The 17,792-nt window shown below is 45.0% G+C and overlaps 1 protein-coding gene across 1 annotated transcript in view; it reads right to left on the reverse strand.

Annotated features, from left to right (window-relative positions):
• Window positions 1–2,870: 2,870 nt before the first annotated feature.
• COL20A1 (collagen type XX alpha 1 chain) overlaps window positions 2,871–17,792 on the reverse strand; it is a 76,057-nt gene continuing 61,135 nt past the window's right edge. The window contains exons 28-38 of the mRNA XM_043986075.1: window positions 17,251–17,346; window positions 17,036–17,089; window positions 16,802–16,855; window positions 16,533–16,586; window positions 13,485–13,556; window positions 11,488–11,523; window positions 10,599–10,665; window positions 9,598–9,777; window positions 6,388–6,465; window positions 5,761–5,916; window positions 2,871–4,007 (exon numbers count right to left, since the gene is read on the reverse strand). Of these exons, the coding sequence (XP_043842010.1) occupies window positions 3,988–4,007; window positions 5,761–5,916; window positions 6,388–6,465; window positions 9,598–9,777; window positions 10,599–10,665; window positions 11,488–11,523; window positions 13,485–13,556; window positions 16,533–16,586; window positions 16,802–16,855; window positions 17,036–17,089; window positions 17,251–17,346 (867 nt within the window). The 3' untranslated portion in view covers window positions 2,871–3,987. The remainder of the gene's footprint in view (window positions 4,008–5,760; window positions 5,917–6,387; window positions 6,466–9,597; window positions 9,778–10,598; window positions 10,666–11,487; window positions 11,524–13,484; window positions 13,557–16,532; window positions 16,587–16,801; window positions 16,856–17,035; window positions 17,090–17,250; window positions 17,347–17,792) is intronic.

Consider the following 17,792-nt stretch of genomic DNA (forward strand, 5'->3'; position numbering starts at 1 on the left):
ACAGGGACTGTATTATCTTCCTGGTTTTGTATACTCATTGCTTAGAACAGTATCTGGCACATAGTAAGTAAGTGCTTAATAAATTCTCTATATTTGTATTCTATCTACTAAGATTGAGAGGAGGAGGGTGGGGAAAGGGAACAGGGAAGGACGCCTTTTCCTCACGGGGAAGATGAGAAAGGAAGAGGATGGCTGAAATGGACAGAATATTTGCCATCTCTGACCCTGACTTGGACTCCAGGGGAGACTTTCTCCTTCTTCCTTCTCCCCGCCCCAGTTGATCCTGAGATCCATTCCGTTCCCTAGCTCTCTCCTTCTGGAGCTGCAGGCCCCTGGAAAGGGAGCTCATTAGCACTAGGTGGCACACATCAGAGAAAACAGCTTCCCACACACCATCAGACATGTCAAGATGACTCGTTGGGGCCCAGCATCCTCAATTACTCCACTTGAGCACCGTTCCCTGAAGCATGGAGGAGCTCTGAGAAGTCAGCGTGTTATCTGGGAAGTGGAAGCCTTGGCATGTGCTCCTGGCTCCAGCCTCCTGTCCATTCTTTGTGAGGTGGCCCCCAAGCCACAGCATTCCTGCTGGATGCTTAGCTGGTTACTTAACCGGCTTGTGTGGAGCAGGGCACAGAGTCACAACTTCGGGTCAATCAGGAGGGGAACCACGCCACTCTGGTTAATCTGCTGCAGAGGGGTGTTCACACAAGGGAACTTGCAGCTGCAGTCAGAGCTATCCATGGCCTGGGCAGAGGGGATGGGCAGGAAACACAGCCAAGCAGGCAGAGTGGGTAAGGAGGGTTTGCTCTTGATCTAACAAGGCTCCCGAGAAGCAGCTGCACCAAGCTTCTCTGTAGATCCTGACTTGGGTTTGTCTAATCACCCAGGAGCAGTTAGTCTGCCTTCGCATCCTTTTGGTTTTTTTTTACTCCTCCTTGTCCTCATTTTGCCTGCTGAACCTCCCCTCACCTGGAACATCATTTATGTTTCAGGACATAAAGAGAATAACAATAGTTGGTTTTTTCGGTGAGGCAATTGGGGTTAAGTGACTTGCCCAGGGTCACACAGCTAGTAAGTGTTAAGTGTCAGGTTGGATTTGAACTCAGGTCCTCCTGAATCCAGGGCCGGTGCTCTGTCCATTGCGCCACCTGGCTGCCCCAACAATAGATTTTTTACATTGCTGGTTGTCCATCCACAATCAAAGACCCTCCCAGGTCACTCCAGCCTCTCCCTGCAGATACTACCCTGGGGAATGGAGGGAGAATGGAGGGAGACATCACTCTACTCCAAACATGAATTAAAATCCAGATTATTTGACCTTCTACAATATGAGGAATCAAGGGAGAGAAGGAATAAAATGTAAGATCCCTGAGGGTAGACTGTTTCTTTTTGTTTTTGTATCTCCAGCTCTTAATGCAGGGCCCGGAGTATAGGAGGTACCTAATAAATATTTGTTCATTGTAGGTTAAGAGAGGACAATAAGGACAAATGGACAGTCATTGCATTCTACTCTATAAACACCTTTGGAAAGTATGCGTAACTACAGATGGGAGGCCACTAGGTGGCCCAATGGATAGGGCACTATCAAGCCAAAAAGACCTGAGTACAAATCCAGCATCAGACATTTACTAGCTGTGTGACCCAGGGCAAGTCATCTGTCTGCCCCAGTCTTCTCGACTGTAAAAATGGGGATCATAATAAGTTATCTCCCCAGGGTTGTTGTGAGGATCAAAGAAAATAATATTTGTAAAACATTGAGCACAGTGCCTGGCACACTAGAGCTGTTTAAGAAATGTGTGCTCCTTTCCTTTCCCCCAATATCTAGAAATAGTTACTAAGCACCTACTAAGTGTGAGGCACTATGCACTTTGAGGTCATGTGACATTTATTCTGTCATCTCCTGGCACCTTAACAGAGATGTTAAATCAAATTAATCAAGGCTGGGGATTATGTCTTTCTCACAGTAAAGGGAGAATTGACTCTTAATGCTTATGGATAAGAAAGCTCATAGGACAATAAGTTTAAAACTAGAAGGGACCTTAGAAGTCATCTGGCGCAACCTCCTCGATTTACAGATGAGAAAACTGAGGCTCAGGGAGGTTGTGACTTGCTCAGAGTCACACAGCCAGAAGGAATAAGAGATAGGATTTGAACCTAGGTCTTCCAAACACCCAAGTCCAGCCCTTTATACACTATGCCACACTGACTCTAATGTTACTTATACACGTTATCACAGACATATAAACACACACATGTGTGCGTGCTCCATTCTTTCCAAACTCAGGCCTGACAACCAGCCTTGAAACTTCTGGTTGTGGGTTATAGAATCATGGGGTTTTAGAACTGGAAGTGCTTTTAATGATTATTTAGGGCAAAGTTGTCAAACTCACATCCACTGTCTGCAACACTCCTGAATGCTACCCGAACTATATTAAACTGTAATTGAAAAATATTTACCTAACTAAAAAAATACAATAGAACATAGATAATGCTAATATGTGCTTTTCTAAGTCCATATGTAGTCTGCAGGGATCTTTATGTGTGATATGGGGATCCTTATGTGGATATAAGGAATCCTTATATCCATTTTTACTTGAGTGTGATACCACTGATTTAGGGTATTTCTCCCTCATATTAGAGGTAAGGAAAATGACCCCCACTGCCCCCCCAGGGAGAGGGGTTTGCCTAAGGCCAGGCAGCTGATTAGTAGAAGAGCTAGTAATAAATTCTTACATCTCTTTGTTCCTAGGCCGATGCTCTCTCTATTAGGTCAGAGCTGCCTCTCTATTAAAATCAGTTAGATGAGGATTTGCCCCTAAAGTACCAGGTAGACCCAGCCCAGGCTGAAGGCCATCACAAGGGTTGACACCTTCCAAGAGGGAAGAGGGGAAAGGAGCTTGCAGATAAAAGTAGCTGTGGAAGAGAGATGGAACCATGGGTGGTCACATAGCACTCTAGCTGGCAGTCAAGTATCAAGGTATTTTCTTGATGACCTGAAATCACATAGTTTTTAATACATAATCCTTCACACATTGAGTGTTCCTTCAGTTCTTATAGCATTTAATCCAAATAAGCCAATTATACATGTCAAGATGCTTGCCCTGTCAGCCTAACCCTTATGCCGTGCTAACATACCATGAAAGTCTCCCACACTCCCATCACCAAAGTATCCTGACTCCTTCCATTTCCCTCTGCCCAGCCAGCCATGTCAATGGGCTCCCGGGAATGTTACCAACCATAAGATAGGTAGCACAAAGCAGTGAGGCCTTTCAACAAAAATAACTGAAACTAGACTCAACTGAGTGACAGGGGCTGGGTTTTTGCCCAGCCCAGAGCCAACAGAAGCTAAGAACAGACAATCTCTGAGAATAAGGGATGCTGATCCCAGGGCAGACAGAAACAGGCTACAACTGCAGGAATGTTGTAAGGTTGTCATAGAAAGTGAATCTGGAGCAGTGCTCTCTCCACTCAGATCCCTTCTCTTTTCCTATAACTAGCACCCAGGAACCTTACTAAAAACTCCAGGGCTGGGGCAGTTAGGTGGCACAGTGGATAAAGCACTGGCCTTGGATTCAGGAGGATCTCAGTTCAAATCCAGCCTCAGACACTTGACATTTAGCTAGCTGTGTGACCCTGGGCAAGTCACTTAACCCCCATTGCCCTGCCAAAAACAACAAAAAACAAACAAACTCCAGGGATAAAGAGAGGGGAAAAATCCTTGCTGTCTCTGTACCCTCCATTCCTATTTCCATCTTCAGGTTCCCTCATGACTTTTTCTCCCAACCTTTCCAGATTCCACCAGAATAGCTGTCATCAAACCATCAAAGACCCCTTACATGTAGATGCATCAGACAGCTGTGGGGGAAAATGTATAGTCTGGAATAGCCTACACAGTTGAGAAGGGCAAAGGTGAATGGAACAAGCAGGCCAAGCAGGAGCCAAACTGGGGGTCCCTGAGAACCTGCTTGGGGTCCAGCCTTGCCAGGATCAGGGGATCAAGTCAGCATCTGGAAACAAGAGGAAGCAGGGTTACCATAGGCAAATGTACTAAATCTCAGCATCATTCCAACTCCCTGCAATGTTTTTTCCTACTAATTCCTAAAAATTGTTTAATTTTTATTCTTCTATCAACTACACTTCCCAATACATTTCCCCCTTTCCACTCCCTATCCTTTTCCTAATGAGTCACAAAAAATATAAGAGGAAAAAAAGGTCAATTTAACTAACCAACATATGAACCAAGTGCAATATTATATGTGTCATAGTCCCTTGACTTAAAAAAGATGAAAACATTAGATAAGAGAACTAAATTATGTTGTTGTTCAATCGTTTTTCAGTCATGTCTGACTCTTCATGACTCTATTTGAGGTTTTCTTGGAAAGATACTGGAGTTGTTTGCCATTTCCTTTTCTGGCTCATTTCACAGATGAGGAAATGGAGGCAAACTAGGTTAAGTGACTTGCCCAAAGTCACGCAGCTAATATTGAATGAGGCCAGATTTGAATTCTAGAAGATGAGTTTCCCTGACTCTAGGCAAGGCATCACCTAGCTACCCAAACAACTAAATTATCATGAATGAATGAGCTGGGAAACTTTCTGCAGGAAGTAGCAATAATGATAATAATAATGATAATAACACCAGTAATAACTGACAGTTCTAAAGGAATCATGCATTTAGAGGTTGAAAGGACCTCAGGGGGCAGCTGGGTGGCACAGTGGATAAAGCACCAGTCCTGGATTCAGGAGGACCTGAGTTCAAATTCAGCCTCAGAAACTTGACACTAGCTGTGTGACCCTGGGCAAGTCACTTAACCCTCATTGCCCCACAAAAAGAAAGAAATGACTGGAAGCTATTCAATCCAACACCCTAATTTTCAGATGAGCCCAAGAAAGGTTGTTTTTTTTGTTTTTTTTAGTGAGGCAATTGGGGTTAAGTGACTTGCCCAGGGTCACACAGCTAGTAAGTGTCTGAGGCCAGATTGGAACTCAGGTACCCCTGACTCCAGAGCCCGTGCTCTATCCACTGCGCCACCTAGCTGCCCCTCCAAGAAAGGTTTAATAACCTACATAAAGTCACTCAGTAACAGAATCAGGATTTGAATCCAGGTCCTCTGGTTTCATTCCTTTCAGTATATCACCACATACAAAAGATTTTCTTTACAACAGACCTGAGAAGTAAGCAGTACACATTTTATCTCTCTTTTGCAGAAGAAGAAACCAAAGTTCAGAGAGGTAAAATAATTCGCTTGGGGTCACACAGCTAGATAGTGTTATAAGCTTAACCATAACCTAGGTCTTATGACTAAAGCAAGTTTATACAAACAGTGGTTAATGCCCCCATCAGACTTCTTTCCTACTATTCCTTTTCTTCAAGGTTGGTCACTCTTTGTAATTATAGGGGCTCTCTTTAATCTCCCCCAAGATGTTATTCCTTTTCTTCAAGATTCGTCACTCTTTGGAATTATAGGGGCTCTCTTTAATCTCCCCCAAGATGTTTTCTTCTTGGACAATCAGACACTGGCTTTCTCAGTAGGCTTTTTAGTGGAAGGGAAACTAGGTGGATTGAAGATGACCAAAGACTCCATGTATATTCAGCTAGATTCACCAACTGGGCACTCTCCCAGAATCATCGAGGAAGACAATCTGCTTCAGCCTGGATGAGGATTGCTAGATGATAGGCTGAGCTCGGGATGCCCTGGGAGAAAAATCAGAGGCTGAAAAGTTCAGTCCCCATACCTCCAAGCAGATGATTGAACTCACCTCTTAGATTCTCCAGGAGACATCCTGAGGGTTCACAATCCCCTGAGGGGGTAGACTTTCCAGCTTGACCCACAACCCCTGAAAATTTTGAGGGGTCACCTGGTCCTGGAGAACCCTGAGATCCCAGTTTTTCTAGCAGATCTTCCCCTGATGGGCCTAGAATAAAGCAGTATCAGAAAGCTCAGAAATTCATTGGTTTATTTATTCATCAATGAACCCAGCCCATTAATTTGGTAAGTGTCCATGACTTGTGTGGCACTCAACTGGTAGTCACTGAGAATCAGAGGAAAAAACCAGGAGATACAGCTTATAGTCCTGTATTGATGAATTGACTGCAGAAATGGTTAGACCTACCAGGCTGAATCCTGGTATATTATATATACATCTGAAGTAAGTAAGTTGGCCTTTTCTAGGCCATCCTAGAAAGGATTTCTATAGGAGGATGAGATCAGACAAAGCTTCAAGGGTGAGGTGAGGGCTGGTGAGTCTGAGGATGACTGCTAGATCAGGAGAAAGCAGAGGAAATGGAAAGTACAGCATGGATGTGAGCTAGTGGTAGCTGTACACTCCCCATAGCTTTTGAGGGAGTCTGCCATGCTAATGGCCCCAGGGGAGAAGAATTTTCACCTGTTCTTCCAAAGAGTCCAGGAGGCCCTTGCACTGATAGACCAGGACCCTTCTTCTGTCCTTTGACTTCCAGTTCACCTGTTAGGAAAGAATCAGTTGGAATAAAGTAGGAATTTGGTTCTTTGTGCATCGAGGAACCTCTGCTGGGGATTCTCTACCCACCCCAACCCCCAAACAGGGCATCTACATTAAGGATTTCATGTTCTGATGGGGGAGACTTGGCCCATATCCTCAATGAATTTGTAATCTGAAGTGAATCACAGCTTTGTCCTTGGGGGTCTCTTGGACTTAAGTGGGCTGAAGAGACATAGTCACTTTCCTCAGGGACCTTTAGGTCTAATAAGAGGAGTCATAGACTCTGGTGTTGGGGAACTGTTTAGTGAGATGAGGAGTCAGATACTGGGTATGACTGAGACAATAGAATAATAGGTGCCCTGGGATACCTATCTGCATTGAAACTGACTTTTATTAAAGCTACTGCATAGCAGAGGCTGGGGGCTCAAAAGTCTCTCTGTAGCTTATGCCCTGCCTGCATCTCAACAGAGAGAGAGGACCAGGCTGGAGCCTAATACCCAGTGCTGAGAACCAGCTATCAGAGACAGTTTGAGAAAATTAGACTTTGGACTCCTTGACCAGACATGCTATATATGGCCTTAAGCCCAGTCATACAAAGCTCTGGGTTTCAGTTATACAGGAAATCCTGAAAGGTATCAATCGTGGGGCTCTTGGGGAGAGATTCAGGTATAAAAATACTTGCCTGCCCCGAACACATAAGGTTGCCAATTCACCACTTAAAAGCTATGGAAATCTAATTTGTGTAATTAAATCCTATTTCGTATACACCAGGGGAATCCTGGAGTGAATAATTTTATAAATCTAAGTATTATCTTCTTGCTGAGCTGTTTTATTTCAGATTTGGGGCCACTGAGTTTGTTTAAAGTGAGGTACACCTTACCTTGATCTAGCTAGCCTCAGTCTCCTTTCAGTTCTTAATGGTACAAGCTAGTGACAGGGATGGAAGTCCCCTGGGGTCCACAGTCATTTCAGCTCTTGATCAAACACTCTTCACTGCATTGATCTCTATCTGACGCAGGGCCTCCTCTCCCCACCCCCAGATTCTGCTAGTAATAAGCACCAGGATTGAGGGGGTTGCTGCCTTCTCCCACTTTTGCTATAGGCAGCTGCCTAATGCCTGCCTCCTCTAGCTGTTTTCTTCAGGATCAGGGGAGAACAGCTGGAAGAAGGGGGAGGGGGTGCCACAAGAGAAAGAGGCCAAAGGTGATAGTGCAAGTAGAAAAAAGTCAGGAACAGTTTAACAGTGTCTTTCCCCAGGGGTGGTGACAGATCCTAGTTGCCCTGTGATGTCTAAGCTGAATCCTGCCAATTAAACTACAGACTTGGACTCCTGCACAAGACAGAGGGAGAGAAAAAAAAACAGCCTTCCCTGCAAATAGTCATACGGAAATACATTCAGGTTCAAAGTCTGTCCTTGGCTAGCTTTCTACCTTTTTTCTCATCTTCTTTGTTTTCTCTCTCCCCGCCCCCTGCAAGGTTTCCAGCCCTAATCTCATTGCTTGTGTCTCTTGGAATCCGCATCTCTATCCATCTCAGCATCTGATCTCCGACCCTCCGTCTGCATTGAAAACTGGCTGCTGTGGCCACCAGCCAATCAGGAGGACGGACACCTGCCAAGGTCATCTCTACCAAGCCTCCTTGATGGGGCCCCCCCTCTCTCCTCCCTCCTCCCAGAAACGCAGCTGCTTCCAAGGTCTGGCCCAGAGTAAGAGAGGGACGTGGCTCTCTGAAGGGCTACCATGCAACAAGCTTGCTGGGGAGGCAGCAGGCAGATGTGACAATTTCCTCATTGGTCCAAGGCAGGAACAGCTCTATATGTCAATGGTACTAGCTGGAGGGTTGGTGAAGACTTAGTGTGGGGGTCAGTGACAGGCAGATTCAGGCTCTTCTATAACCTGACTTTCCTCATCAACAACTCCCCCCCGCCCCAACACCACTCCCTCCCATTCCTAAGATAGGGCTGAATAAAAGGCAATATGGCATAGTATGGTAGAGAAAGGACACTGAACTGGGTGTTAGAAAAGGCTTAATCTCTGCTACCAATAAGCTGTGTGACCTTGGGTAAGCAAGTTCCTTCTCTGGGCTTCAGTTTCTTCAGCTGCAAAATGAGAGGTCTACATCTGATGGTCTCCGAGTTCCCTTCCTGCTCTAATATTATTTCCTCTGGCATGTTCCCGGGAAAAGCATCCCCACCATGTCCCATTCCAGTCCTGATTCCAGGTTGGATGGAAGCACACTGAAGACAAGAGTTGTATCCTGAAGATTCTGGCGCCCCATATAGTGCCTGTCACTCAATCACAGAATGTCAGAGTTGAAGGGACCTTAGGGATAATATAATCCAACTGGCACAATTAGTGGGCATCCAGTCTTTGCAGGGTGGGTAATCTACGATCTCCTAAAACAACACTTTACATTCAAGGACAGTTCTAATTGTTATGGAAACTTTTCCTTTCATAAGTAGATTTAACTTCCATAATTTTCACCCAAATCAAGTCCTTAATCCTCTAAACTCACAAATAACCCATAAATTCTCTGACCTCTTTCAAAAAGAATATGCAAGCCAAAATACCTGAGTATGGGGGCAGCTAGGTAGCACAATGGATAGAGCATTGGCCCTGGATTCAGGAGTACCTGAGTTCAAATCCGGCCTCAGACACTTGACACTTACTAGCTGTGTGACCCTGGGCAAGTCACTTAACCCTTATTGCCCCACAAAAACAAAAAAGAAAGGAAGGAAGGAAGGAAGGAAGGAAGGAAGGAAGGAAGGAAGGAAGGAAGGAAGGAAGAAAGGAAGGAAGGAAGGAAGGAAGGAAGGAAGGAAGGAAGGAAGGAAGGAAGGAAGGAAGGAAGGAAGGAAGGAAGGAAGGAAGGAAGAAAGAAAGAATGAATGAAAGAAAGAAAGAAAGAAAGAAAGAAAGAAAGAAAGAAAGAAGGAAGGAAGGAAGGAAGGAAGGAAGGAAGGAAGGAAGGAAGGAAGGAAGGAAGGAAGGAAGGAAGGAAGGAAGGAAGGAAGGAAGGAAGGAAGGAAGGAAGGAAGAAAGAAAGAAAGAAAGAAAGAAAGAAAGAAAGAAAGAAAGAAAGAAAGAAAGAAAGAAAGAAAGAAAGAAAGAAAGAAAGAAAGAAAGAAAGAATTACCTAGGTAGCCCTCTCTCCCAGGCTCTCCAGGGAATCCATCCTCTCCTCTGTCTCCTTTCTGGCCAGGAAGGCTAGGAAGACCAGGTAAGCCTGGCTCTCCTGACTTCAACTCCTCCTCCCAGACAGGCACTGGGGGCCTGGTGTTCTCATGAAGAAATGGATCAAATTTCAATACATGAGCTAGGGGAGGAGAAGAGAAAAACACTTGATCACCTGGAAGAAAGAGAGCCTATAGATTGGAATCCTAGGGAAAGATTCTGGGGAGGAATGGATCAGTATGATCATAGGAACAAGGCTACAGAGTAGGGATATTTAGTAATGAGGGAGGAGGGATGGGAATTTCGATCTCTGGGGTCATGTTCTAATTCTACCACTATAAAGAAATTACTCAAATCCCTCTGGGCCTCACTTTCTCCATCTGTAAGAGGAGAACAATTCTCTCTGAACCCTGTTGCCCTATGGGAAAGGCACAACAGATAGGAAAGGCTTTATATTCATTTTGGAGGGAGGTGCTATTTAAAGGCAAAATGTGTTGAGAACTGGGCAAAGGTATGGCTCTTTGGCTTGAGTAGCTATGGGGTAGGATGCTATGAGGCAAGAAGATCAGGGCATAGATGAGGAAGAAGAGTCTCATAGGGTTTAATTTCATGCTTTTTCCATCCTTCTATCCTGGGTAGGAGAAGGTTTCAGGCTCCCTTCATTCAAAGGGTGAGACTTCCCTAAGAAAAGTGTCATTGAGACCCAGTCAGACCCTAATCATTTGGAATTTTGAGAAGGTCCCCAAATGGGTGCAAGTTACTGAGAGTGTGACCCTGGGGAAAAATCATTTACCTGGTCTGTGTCTCAGTTTCCCAAACAATAAAATGTGGATAATAACAGCATATACCCCCATAGGGTTGTTGTAAGAATCAAATAAGATCACATAAGGGCTTTGCAGAACTTAAAGCAGGATATGAAAGTGATTTGTAGTCATTTTGCTATTGTTTGTTATTATTACTCACTCTGAATCAACTGCTCACAAGCCTGGCTGACCAACTGGTAAATGGTGGCAAGAGACTGAGGTTCTCCCTGAGAAGCAAACATTATTATTTTTGTATGGCAGAAGAGTATGATGAGAATTTATTCTGCAGAAAATTTGAAAGTTAGGCTAAGTTAGTGAGCCATGAAGTTTAAAATGGGCAGTGCCACAGGCCGTGTTAGGAATAGCAGAAATAACCAGATAATAACTGCCTTTCTATTGCGTGGTGTGCATTACACATAGAAGTCTGGGGTGAGCAGCAGCACTGCACATGAAGTCAAAAAGTCTAAGTTTTTATCCTTACTAATCATGTGACTCTTATAGGCATCTATTTTTGTTTTTGTTTTTGTTTGTTTGTTTTTTGAGGGGCAATGGGGGTTAAGTGACTTGCCCAGGGTTACACAGCTAGTAAGTGTCAAGTGTCCGAGGCCAGATTTGAACTCAGGTACTCCTGAATCCAGGGCCAGTGCTTTATCCACTGTGCCACCTAGCTGCCCCTAATCATGTGACTCTTGATAAAATCACTTTCCCTTTCTGGGCTTTAGTTTCTTCATCTATAAAATGGGCTTAAGGATATTAGTGCTGCCTATCTCATAGATCTCTGGTATCTGGTGTATCTGGTGGACATGAACAAGATGATGTATGTAAAGTGCTTTGTAAATTGTAAAGTGTTTTATAAACTTTACTGTAAGCTGTAGAATACTTTATTATTGTTGTTGTGATGATTACTACAAACAATACTAATGACTGACATTGAGTGATCCTGTTTCCCTGAGAACCGGCATGCAGCACAAAATCAGAATCACAAGGCAGGCAGAGCCTTCTGCAGGATTGCTGACCGGAAATGGAAAAATGACAATAAAAGGTCTCACCTTCTCTCCTCGTTCTCCTTTGGGCCCAGGGAGTCCCTGAATAGGAAGGAAGAGAGAAAGACACACGTCATCATCAGAATTCTCAGGAATCTGGAAAGAAAACTCAACCAAAAGGGTCTGGGATCCGAATCTCACTCAAGGTGACTGCAGCTATGATGCTGTGGCCCTGGCTAGCACAGGGGCATTCTGGACGTACCCTAAGTTCTTGCTCTTTGGAGGATATAAAAGCCCCCTATTGAGGGCCCCTTATGCCTGCCCCCTTTAGCCAGTGCCTGCTGTTCCCCTGTCTCTTTAGGTTCGGTCTAATGCTTCCTGGGTGGGAATGGGGAGAGACAGATGGACAGACAGACAGAGAGAATGAGAATGAGAACATAGGCAGACAGCAAAAGACAGAGAATATAAGCAATTCCTGTGTTTGCTCTTGTGAGTGTGTAAATACCCAGGGAGAAGCTGGGAATCTGCAGCCTGCTGTGCCTTATGTTTGGATGTGGGCTATGTAGATGTCCGTGAGGATGTGAGGAGAGGTTTTCAGCCTTCAGTAAGGGGCAGCTGTGTGCATACATATGCGAGCACAGATACACAGAGAGAGCCTTGGAGTCTGCAACACTACTCTCATCCTGGCTGCTGTCCCTGCCTTGGCTTGAGTAAGCCAACCTTCTGGCCTAATTCAAGATATCAGGAAATGCTTGATTGGCAGAAAATAGCTGACTTTTCTTTTTGGTCAGGAACAGGCAAAGAGCATGGGGGAAATCTTGAGAGATGACACCCTCTTCAAGGCGGAAGAACAGAGGCTGAGAGAGGATATGAAAAGGGGGTCACAGTCCTGTCCCTTTAGTTCCATAGAGCAGAATGAGGGGCCTTTCTTTGAATTTGAAAGAAATCAATTTAGAATAAATTAAAGGCTGTCCTACTTCATGCAGATGGGAATCAACTTAGGGATTCAGCGCTTCCACGTTGTACAGACTGGAAATACAAACAGCTTCAAATAAAATTTACAAACATTCACGTCAATCTTATCTTGATATCTCCCAGAGCCCTTGTGTTCACAAGGTCCTGGTAGGCACTTGAAATATGTGTTTTGAGTGAATGGGCTGGTTATGAAGGGTGGGCAGGGGTATCTATTGACATTTCTAACTTTCAGGAAGGACAACGGGAAGGATAACACAACCTCCTCAGGTCATCTGACCCCCCTTCCTTGGCTGACCCCCATCTCCCAGTTAGAATTCAAAGTTTTAGGGGGCTTAGGGGCACCGCTGACATTCTGGCATTTGCTTTTCCAACTGGGTACTCAATGTCAGAACTTTACCATGAGTGCGGGACACATGGGTTCTTGTAAAACCTAGGGCCAAGAGTTCATTTCTGTGCAAACTACCCTCTGCCTCCCCTAGGCACATCCAGAGAGAAGTCAGCCTTCAGAGGTCTTTTCTTTGTCATTCACACAGCACTTTGCCAGGGTTGGACAAGCTACTGACTAGGCAAAATCTCCCCTCCCTGCTGGGCATTTACTGCATGAGCTAGGGACCTCTGGTGCCTGCATAGCATGGGTAAGTGGGAATTGCTGCAGGGTAAGAGGATTTAGGAAGAGCCATCCAGCATTACAATCCAAGAGACAAAGCCAAGGTTTGCTTCCTCCCAGCCCCCTGTGTCCAATCATGAAATACAGAATAGCAGTGGGTCTTGCTGATGTATCATCATTGCTCTAAACCCAAAGACTGAGCCCAGCCTACCCAGGTCTTTAAATAAATTTGATATATACAGTTCCAAACTTTTGTTAATATTGGAGGTGTTTTTCTTTACCAAAAAAATCTTTTAAAAAGAAATAATCTAGGTCTTAAAAATAGGATTCTTTTCCCCCAAATTGCTTTATGTGTCTCTTTTCTACAACCCACAAGAAAGAGGTAAATCCATGGAATTTCAGCAACATCCACACAATTCTATTCTCCCCAGTCCCAGCCCTCTCCCTCAGAAGCCTGGTGGTTTATCAGCTCCATACTCACCGTGGGTCCCACATCTCCAGGGGGGCCCTTCTCCCCATTGATGCCTCTGGTGCCAGCTATTCCTTGAAAGCCCTGAAAAGGGGAGCACATGTCACAACATCTCAGTCCACACTTCCAGCAAACGCAGGAAGATTAAGTCTTGTCGACTTTAAGTCTAGCACTCTATGCTACTGTGCCTTTAGGGAGAGATTACTGTCCAAGGTAACTTCCCAGGGCTTCAATCTTTATGGGGTTCTCCTTCCTAGCTCAAGAACCTAGAAGAACCCCCCACTGCCTACAGCATGAAGCCTAGATTTTGTAGCAAGGGATTCAAGGTCCTCCACGATCTAACCATATTAATCTATGCATTTCTCTCTTACATGAACTTTTTCTTTCATCCAGGTCAGTCTCTTCACTGTCTGTGGGACATAAACCTCAGTTTCCTCACCTGTAATATGGGTAGGGAGATGTGGACTGGATGCTCTCTGGCTGATCCCTGCCAGCTCTATCATGTGAAGTCAGCATCATGTTTATTCCCATCTGTTAGCCTTTTACCATGCCACTTTCCCTATCTGTAATGCCTTTCCCCTATACTCCAAATTTTCCCATTATTCAAGGCCTGTCTCAATTGTGATCTCCTCCATGAAAGTTGAGTGATCTAGAGAACTCACTTTTTGTGCCACAGTGGCATGAAATCAAGGACATATACATTTGAAAAAAAGGATGTGGAGAGATTGTGTAGTGGGAATAGAGGATGGAGGATGGGCAACCCAACTATTAGGGGAAACTGGGTGCTACAGTGGCCAAAGCACAGGACCTGGAGTAACAAAGATCTGAGTTTATTTCTTGCCTCAAACGCTCATTAGCTTTGTGACCCTTGGCAAATTACTCAGTTCCTCATCTGTAAAATGGGTATAATCATAGCACCTACCTCCCAGGGAGGTTGTGAGAATCAAATGTGTTAACATACGTAAGTAAGTGCTTCACAAACTTTAAAGCACAATGTAAATGGTACCCTTCGGGTATTAAAAGAATAAGAGAAAACACTTCTGCTCAGTGGATTGATTCTCTACATGGGATTCATGGGAAACCTTGGACAAGAATTACACAGGATGAGAAAGTGTGGTTTTGTTGTTGTTGTTGTTTAGTTGTTTTTCAGTAGTGTCTGACTCTTTGTGACCCCATTTGAGGTTTTCTTGGCAAAGATACTGGAGTGTTTGCCATTTTCTCCTCCAGGTCATTTTTTTTAGTGAGGCAATTGGGGTTAAGTGACTTGCCCAGAGTCACACAGCTAGTAAGTGTTAAGTGTCTGAGGTCAGATTTGAACTCAGGTACTCCTGACTCCAGGTCTGGTGCTCTATCCACTGCGCCACCTAGCTGCCCTTTCTCCAGGTCATTTTACAGGTGAGGAAACTGAGGCAAATAGAGTTAAGTGAGTTGCCCAGGGTCACACAGCTAGCAAGTGTCTGAGGGCAGATTTGAACTCAGGACTCCAGGCCTGGCACTCTATCCACTGTGCCACCTACCTGCCCAAGAGGGGACTTCCTTTTTCACCAGCAGAGGAAGTACTCTGTGAGTACTGAGAGTTCACCAAAGCAATGAAATGGCTCGTTTGCTAATTACAGAAGCAGCATGGGGTAATGGAAAGAGTATTGGCTTTAGGACAATTGAGGCAGAAGCCCTGAGTTCAAATCCTACATCTGATGCTTACTACCTATGTAGCCTTGGGTGAATCACTTGACCTCACTGGGCCTCAGTTTCTTCATCTATGAAATAAGAGTGGTTGCACTAAATGGCCACAGTCCATCTCTGGGACTCTGATCCTTTTCCATGTTGGAGAATCTTATGTTCTCAGGCACACTGAGAGACCTGAAGGTAGGGTTTGTCTGGGTCTTCTCTTCCTTAGTACCCCCTTATGTTAGAGAGAGAGAGCTTATGAGCTCCCTAACAACAAGACCCATATTAGCTCCAACTCTCCCGCTGTATCGCCAAGCTTAAAACTGGTATGTGGTAGGCATCAGAAAATCCTGGTGGAAATTATTCTTGGGGCTTTATATGAAGGTTGCCCCCCCTCCTTATCCTCCTCTGCTCTTCCTCCCATCCCTTCCTTCCAACTCTTCCCTTCCCCCCATGGCCCCATGCACTGGTGAAATGTCTAATAATTACTTCAATGCTAGTAAATTGCCTAATAATGAACAGCAACAAAAATTCTGATTAGATTTTTAAAGGCCTCAAATTGCTTAGGTTGCTACAGGAAATTAAAAGTGAAGATGACATCATGGAAGACAGCTATCTCTCCTTCCCTGAAACCCTCTGCCACAGCCCCCTCCCCCTTAAGAAGGTTAGATCCTGGCCTGGAGGAGCTATGGGGATAACCCTGGGGGCATTGCTGATGTTCCGATGTTCTATTCTTCTGTTCTTGTTTCAAAGTTCTCTGCACAGTGCCCCCAGCATCCCGGAGGCAAGGAGCCAGAGAAATCCAATAGAGAAAGGAAATCACGGGAAGGTGTGGAGCTTGGGGGGCACAGACTGACAGCCCATCCACCAAAGTTCCCCAATCGAGGAGTGACAGGCTGCTACTCACTGAGCAGGGGTTTCATCTCCACCTTCCCCCCAGTGCTGTGATCCTTATGACAGAAGCATGAAAGGCATTTGGCTCAAGGACCCCAGGGAGTTTGACTCTCATCTTTATTCTTTTTCCTCTTCCTCCTCCCCACTATACTCTGCCTCCCACTCCAATTACATTATACATACAGGGAGGGGAGGGAGATGGAAAGATACAGAGGAAGAGGAAGTGAGAGGGAAAGAGGAAAAAGAGAGAAGGGGACCAGGAAGAGGATGGGAAAGGGAATGGAAAGGGAAAAGAGGAAGGGAGGGAAAATGAGGGATGACAATGGAGAGAAGGGGAAGAAGGGGAAAACAGGAAAGTCAAAAGAAGGGCAATGAGGAGGAGAAGGAGAAAGGAAAAGGGAAGAAGAAGGGAAGGGGAACAGGAGGAAAAAGGCAAAGAGAGGAAGAAGAGGAAGGGAAGGAAAAGAAAACAAGAAGCTGTCAGAGCTTTCCTCTTACCCTTGGGCCGGGAGGTCCTGGAAAGCCAGCTGTACCTTCAAATCCCCTCATCCCCTGGAAATGACAATCAGGGTTTGAGGATTAAGCCTGAAACTGAGTAGGGGCAACTGGTTGTTAAGGAGTGGAGAGGATCCTTGGACATAGATACACACACACATAATGCACATTCAGGCACACATGCACCTACATAAGACATGTTTTGACACTTCTGTTCCTGGTTTTGGGAGGACCTTTTGAGGGACCATTCTATGTATCAAAAACATTTTTACCTTTGGACCCTGGAGGCCATGTCTCCCAGGTGGTCCTTGGTGGCCAGGATGGCCCTGTGGGAGGAAACCCTCAGAATATGAGTGTAGAGGAAGGGTCAGGGCCCCTGGACTCCCTAAGGATCAAATGTCCCAGAAGTCCTGGAACTTCTGGGAAATATACTTCATGATAGTAAGAAAGGTTCCCATCTTCCCTATCCCAGCCCCTAGACAAAGCACCCATTCTGCACAAGGTACCTGTAAGCCTGGATGTCCAATGTCCCCCTTCTCACCTTTGACCCCTGGTGGGCCCTGTACAGGAACAAAACAATAGGACTCCTTCCTATGGCTTCCCTTGGCATTAATTTTGTATAAAGAAATAGTCAACAGGTTGGAAAATAGGAAGGGAACAAATAGATAATTTTTAGGAGGTTGAGGGAAGAGGAAGGAAGGGAGAAGGAAAGATTACTTACCACAGGGCCCTGAACAGTGAGACCCTGAGTGCCTGGTGACCCCTGCTGACCTCCAGGGCCCTCTGGTCCAGTCTGTCCGGGTGGACCTGGTTCTCCCTAAGGACAGAGAGGATATGAAAGGTGAAGCCCCATCCTTTCTCACTGATTCTGCAATAGACTCTCAAAAACCTTCACCCTGTGAGCCAATAAAAGCCAAACTCTTCAGTTAAGTGCTTCAAAATCCTTTTCAATCTAGTATGTCTATAATGTTATGATGCTATATTCTACTAGAATCCAAAGTGAACCTTTTCCTCCATCCAAAACACTGATCCACATGGAAGGGAAGTAAGTACAAATTTTTCACTCTTCACCAGAAGCAGCTAGGTGATGCAAAGTATAGAGTGCCAGGCCTGGAGTCAAGAAGACTTGAGTTCAGACCCCACTTTAGGTTGCTGAGGAAAAAGACTCTGGATTATAAAAGATGAGTCAGAATATTATTCTGACCAATTTCTGAAGGACTTATGCTGAAAAATGCTATCCACCTCCAGAGAAAGAACTAATGG

This window comes from Dromiciops gliroides, chromosome 2 (assembly GCF_019393635.1).
Source record: "Dromiciops gliroides isolate mDroGli1 chromosome 2, mDroGli1.pri, whole genome shotgun sequence".
Taxonomy (NCBI): domain Eukaryota; kingdom Metazoa; phylum Chordata; class Mammalia; order Microbiotheria; family Microbiotheriidae; genus Dromiciops; species Dromiciops gliroides.